The sequence below is a fragment of the Helianthus annuus genome, chromosome 14 (genome assembly GCF_002127325.2).
Source record: "Helianthus annuus cultivar XRQ/B chromosome 14, HanXRQr2.0-SUNRISE, whole genome shotgun sequence".
NCBI classification, from domain to species: Eukaryota; Viridiplantae; Streptophyta; class Magnoliopsida; order Asterales; family Asteraceae; genus Helianthus; species Helianthus annuus.
Window position 1 is genome coordinate 82915308 of NC_035446.2, and position 5837 is coordinate 82921144.

Sequence of the window (5837 nt, forward strand, 5' to 3'; positions counted from 1 at the left end):
AAAATTACCATATGCTTTCTAGATTTTCTTTCCTTAGTTAATGTGAGATCTTGGTGATAAATGGTGAATCACAAAGTGATAGTATATTTATTTAAAAAAAAATCTAGGAATTGTAATTTTTTTTTGAAAGATTAACTTCATTAAAAAAAACGGCCTAACTCATTGTTTGTGCCGGCAATTGAATGCTCTCCTTTTTACCTAAAAAGGTAAAAAAAAAATAAAAAGATGTCTAGCATAAAAAAACTAAAAAGGTAAAAAAAATAAAAAGTTTAAGGCTTAAGGCTTAAGGCTTAAGTAATAAGCTTAATAATAATAATAATAATAATAATAATAATAATAATAATAATAATAATTCATTACTAATAACAAAAAGACCAAAAAAAAACAATAAAATATAATAAAAAAAGACAACGAAAAGACAAAAAAGACTAAAAACAAAAAGCAAATGATTGATGGATGTGATGTTTTTGATAGAGGGTATAATTAGTAAATATGGGGGTGTAAATAGTATCACCCTTTATAAAATCAAACCCCATCCCACCCCCACCCTTCCCCCCAACCCACACCCTTACCCTTTATATTTCCAATCCCCAATCCCTATTCTCCAACTCACACCCCATCAATTCATTCAAATCCCATTTTCTTCCGGAACCAAAATCATGTGTTGCAACCATAATTTCATCTCAAGACTCCCCACCACACCCCCACCCCCACCCCTCTTTTCCCCACAAACCCACACCCCACTTCACCTCCCAATCGCCTCCATATCCTACCGACCCAAATCACTAACCACCACCACCCATGCCGTGAAAGACGGCGGCTCCGCCGTCTCGGAGACGATCAGGGACGAACTGAGCTTCTATGAGCTTCTGGGTATCCCTGAAACGGTATCCTTAGTGGAGATAAAGCAAGCGTATAAGCAGTTAGCTAGGAAGTATCACCCGGATGTTTCGCCTCCGGGTCGGGTTGAGGAGTATACCCAGAAGTTTATTCGGGTTCAAGAAGCGTATGAGACGTTGTCGGATCCGAACCGGAGGGCTTTGTATGATAGAGATATGGCTATGGGGATTCACTTTGCGTTTGGTTCCAGGAGTCATTTAAGGAATCAAGAGGTATTTGAACTTGAATTTGAATTTGGATTTGAATTTCAATTTGAGTTTGAGTTTTGTTATGGATCTTTTAGTGTAAAGTTGGTTGCTTTTTGGGTTTGTGCAAGTGGGTTTTGTTTCTTGTTTGATTTTGTGATTTAAGTTGTTGATATTGTGAGCTAGTTTAGGAGTTATGATTAGTTATGAATCAAAGGGCGTGTTAAGAATAGTTGTTTGTTGGTCCTGCTGATGAGTTTATAATTTTAAACCCCTTTAATGGCCAAACAGTTTGTCAAATCTTGTCTAAAGCCTAGAAAAAACCGGCTCTTACGCGCCAAGATTCGTTCCTACGCATTTGGTTTTGAAAACTACGAGGTGCATCGAGGCAATAGGGTCCGAGCGAAGGTGCTATTTATTTATACTAAGCTCTTTTTTGTGTTTTCGTAGGTTTCTAGCATCATTTACTTGAAATTTAGAGGAATATAAGGTCCTATATATATGGTTTAGTATCTAAATAACCTATATGTACAACCTAAAAAGCCTGTTGTACAACATCATGATGCACAAAACCATCCCCGTACGAAAAAAACACACCTCAAGACTGCGCTCATGCCTTTTTCATGTGAAAAGCACGCCTTGCTTGCACCTTTTGTACAACATGCGCCTCATCTAGTCTAAAGCGAGCACCCTCGCCTAAAGTGTCGCCTTGCGCCTAGGCGTGCTTACGGCCCACTTTCTAACCATCCTACGCATTTAGATTTGTGTTTGGAGATTAACATCTTTCGTGTCCCGATTACAGAAGACGATTCTCATGTGCTCTTTTTATTCTGTTTTCTTTTCTTCATATAGTCTGCCGAACTAGTTTGTTTGAATTGCACAATCACTAGTGAATTAGGCTGCCTACCGTTCGGAATCTTATCTAGTGCACTTTCTTTCTTTCTTTCTTTTTTTTTGTTTCACTAGCATAGTGATCATCATTATATACCTAATATATCCTTTTGATTGTCTTTATGATGCAGAAAATGGAGAGAGGTGAATGGAGAGGTCAATGGGAAAGTCAACTATCCGAGCTCAGAAAAAGAAGCATGTATAAAGACGGTGGTAATAACACGTCATGGGCAGCGCGTATGCGCAGGGAAAGAAAACAATCTTCATCATGATTATTAACATAGGATGGAGATTTTGTGTATATATCATCGACCTTACTGATACGCATATGAATGCTTTACGAAGCAAAGGCAGCCATCGGTAAGTAGAGAAATGTATAAAAATAGCTATAGTAGGAAATATATGTAGTTAAAACAATGTTAATTAAATCAATAATATTTCTTATCTTATTTACATTCTCTTTTCATCAACTTGGAGTCATACAATTTATGGGTCATGTGTACTTTAGCGATTGGATGCTTTCATGTTGGTTTCTGGTAATTGCTTATTATGGGTCATTAATATCATTTTGTGGGGCTTTGATGTCTTGTTTCAGTGAAAGGTAAGTTGCAAGAAAGCAACATTTGAGCCTCTATGTCCACAAAATTTAAGATTTTTTTTTAATTTGAAACGGATTGCGGATAAACCATCTCACCATTGTATGGTGTATAGAGCCGACTGTGTTTTTACGTTAAACCCTCAAGTGGTTCGTGGGGCACCATTGTTGTTCTGCCCCGTGACTAGAGGTGTACAAATCGGTTTTTTTCAAAAATCGGTTTCGGTTTTTTCACACAAAATAAAAACCGGTTTTTTTTTATAACCGGTTCCGGTTACTAACCGGTTTTTGAGGTCCAAAACAATAACTGGTATAACCGGTTGGGACCGGTTTTTAACCGGTTTTTTTCCAAAAAAAAAACCGATTTTTTCCGGTTTTAACCGGTTTTTTAATAACCGGTTTTTGAAGTCAAGAATAGTAACCAGTATAAAAACCGGCGGTTAAAAAAACCGGTTTCGGTTTTTTTTCCGGTTTCGATTCTAAAATCAGTTTTTTTTTGTACACCTCTGCCCGTGACCACCACTTCTGCCCTATGTAGCACGGCAACAGGTACGGGGATGATAGGGGTACGGGGAACAGTAAAACTCAAAAATCCAAGATACGGGTACGACAAACATACGCCAAAAAAATTATAAATAAATAAAAATATATTAAACAAAATCCAAAATAGGTATAACAAAAATAACAGACATAACAAATAAAACTATATAAATTTAATACTAAATTAAGGAAAGTAATGAATAAAAGTTGAAAGTACACATCAATATGTTAACAAATATTATTTTGAATTACTTTCGAATTGGGCCAAAAAATTAATTTTAGAAAGCCCAGTTTTAAAGAGTAAAATAGGGCATATGTTAATTTTTAGTTCATCTTCAACAATGACCTAATAATCGTCCCGCAGAAGTCAGAACTGCCGTTGCACTCACCGGAGAAAAACATCATGGTCACCTTACCTTCTTGGCTTATTCTATTCCATTTTCCTGGAATAACAGGAAACGTCCCCGAAACGTGTAGTCGTCGTCCCCATTTTCCCGGAATCGTTTAGTCGTCGTACCCATTTTCCCGGAAACGTTTAGGGAACGTCCCCAAGGCTTTTCCGTCCCCGTGATTCATAGCTTCTGCCGTTGCCTTCTAGAACATTTTTAAAAGTAATGAGGAGTTTTGATGATACACATATAGTGGAGGCTTTAAATGAGAAGAAAATTTTTGTAAAATTAGAAACGATAAGTTTCAAATCAATATTAATGCTCCATTTAATATGTGTATTCAATGTTATTGTAATGATATATAAGTAAATTTACAAAATTAATTAATTTGTTATATTCCTATAAATTAGCTAACTAAATTAAATTTATAACTCATCTTTAAAATATACTCTTTCAAGACAACGGAATTTATGGCGAAAGACAATTTTCGATATCTGTAGGATAAAGTGTAGACAAATTTCAAAATGTGTAGGATAAATTTTGATATGTGTAGGATAAATTTCAAAATGTGTATGATGAATTTCGAAATGTATAGGATAAATTGCTTTCTTGTTTATGAGAAGGTGGTAGGGGCTCAACAAGGTGCAACTACCCTCACACAAGGGCGTTGTCACTGTGTAACGTTCCATTTCACTTCGCCATGAGCCCTTAATCATATAACTTGAATTTGAATTCATTGTATGTACTCGATTTTTTACCATCAAGTTGCTATCTTTTCTGTTTTTCTTGTTTGATTTTGTGCTTTGGAAGCTGTAGATATTGTGAACTAATCCAGGAATTATAATCATTTATGCATTAAAGGATAATGCCAAGAAAAGCTGTCTGTTCATCCTTGAAAAGTTGGAAAACTTCAACATAAAGTTAGACACTTAATGATCATGGTGATGATGATGTTGATTTTAACATCTATGAGTTTATAGTTTTGAACACCATAAACGGCGAAACAATCTGTCAAAACTTGTCTAAAACATACACAAAAATGTCCTTTACGCACTTAAGATCCTTCCTTCGCGTTTAGATTTGTGTATGGAGACTAGCATCTTGATGGGATTTGTATGCCTGTTTTAGAATTTATTTTGCAGCCTTAACAACCAACAATTTATATTAAAACCTATCATAAGTCAAATTGCTAGTACCATGAAACAAACACGCCATATGGTGTTTCAAGAAACCTGACCTTATAAATCAGAAGTCTCGTTGTAGTAAACGATAAAATTTTGTATATATATCGACACTACTGATGCCCATATGAATGCTTTGTGAAGAAGCAACTGCAGCCATCGGTAAGTACATAAATGTATAAGAACTATCTATAGGAATATGTTCGGTTATATAGTTAAAAGTATGTGAAATTAGTAAGATTTCATCTAATAATTTCTTTCTTTGATAAACTTGAAGTCTTGCATATTGTAGATTATATGTTCTTTAGCCTGGTGATGAGTAATATCTGGTTGCTTTCATGGTGGCTGCCTTTGTTTTAAATTAATTTCTATCAATTATTATTGATTATAATAACTCATCCAGTCATTCATGATGGGGTCATCAATATCAATTTGCCGTTCAAAAAAAGAAATATCAATTTGTGGGCCTTTTTATTTTTGGGATCACAAAAAAAAAAGGTTCAAGGATGGCCACCATTTCAAGATTTTTCAATACTTCTGGTACAGATTGCATTCAAATTGCCTGGCCACTGTATGTCCGCTAACGGTTCAGTGACCACTACCACTCGTCTGTCCTGTGACCACCACTTCTGCCGCCTTTTTCAAGATCGATTTATGGCAAACGGTTGTTTGCTTCTGCCACTCGATTGACTGCTTTGCTATCGGTTTGTCTAGCAGCCAACCCTGTCGCTCTACCGCTGATCGATCCATTCCTATTGTTTTTCTTTATGTGGGATGTCAAGAACATTTTAAAAAGTGTTGAAAGAAAGGAAGTTAGTTTTGGGTTGAGTGTTAAGAACTTGAGGGAAGGAATTTTAGATTTGGTTTTGTTTTCAATATATAAAAGCTTAAAACGGTTTATAAATGAAAAGTTTCAATAATATTTACTTTTTTTTATCTATGAGCAGTGGGGAGCTCAAACAAGGTGTAACCCACTCTCACGTGTGTGCGTTACATCGAAGCACCCTCAATGAGTGGTTTGTAGCTTCAAGAACGTCAACGTGGAACGAGAGAGGGTTGACGTGAAAGAGAGAGGGCAAAAAGAGATAGGAGTAAGGTCCAGTGAGATGGAAGGAGAGAGAATTTGGCAACGTTCAATCGGAGATGGGGTTCGTTG

The 5837-nt window shown here is 36.0% G+C and overlaps 1 protein-coding gene across 1 annotated transcript; it reads left to right on the forward strand.

Moving 5' to 3' along the window:
- The first annotated feature begins 593 nt into the window (after nt 1-593).
- Nucleotides 594-2442, forward strand: LOC110908569 (chaperone protein dnaJ 20, chloroplastic). Its single transcript, XM_022153511.2, has 2 exons — nt 594-1112; nt 2108-2442. The coding sequence occupies exons 1-2, from the start codon at nt 660-662 to the stop codon at nt 2246-2248; spliced, it is 594 nt and encodes a 197-aa protein (XP_022009203.1). The 5' UTR covers nt 594-659; the 3' UTR covers nt 2249-2442.
- Nucleotides 2443-5837: the final 3395 nt, after the last annotated feature.

Bases quoted from the DNA above. Each gene is read 5' to 3' on its own strand.
- LOC110908569 (XM_022153511.2), top strand. From the start codon at position 660: ATGTGTTGCAACCATAATTTCATCTCAAGACTCCCCACCACACCCCCA. The intron at 1,113-2,107 runs GTATTTGAACTT...TTTATGATGCAG, and splicing joins GTCATTTAAGGAATCAAGAG to AAAATGGAGAGAGGTGAATG.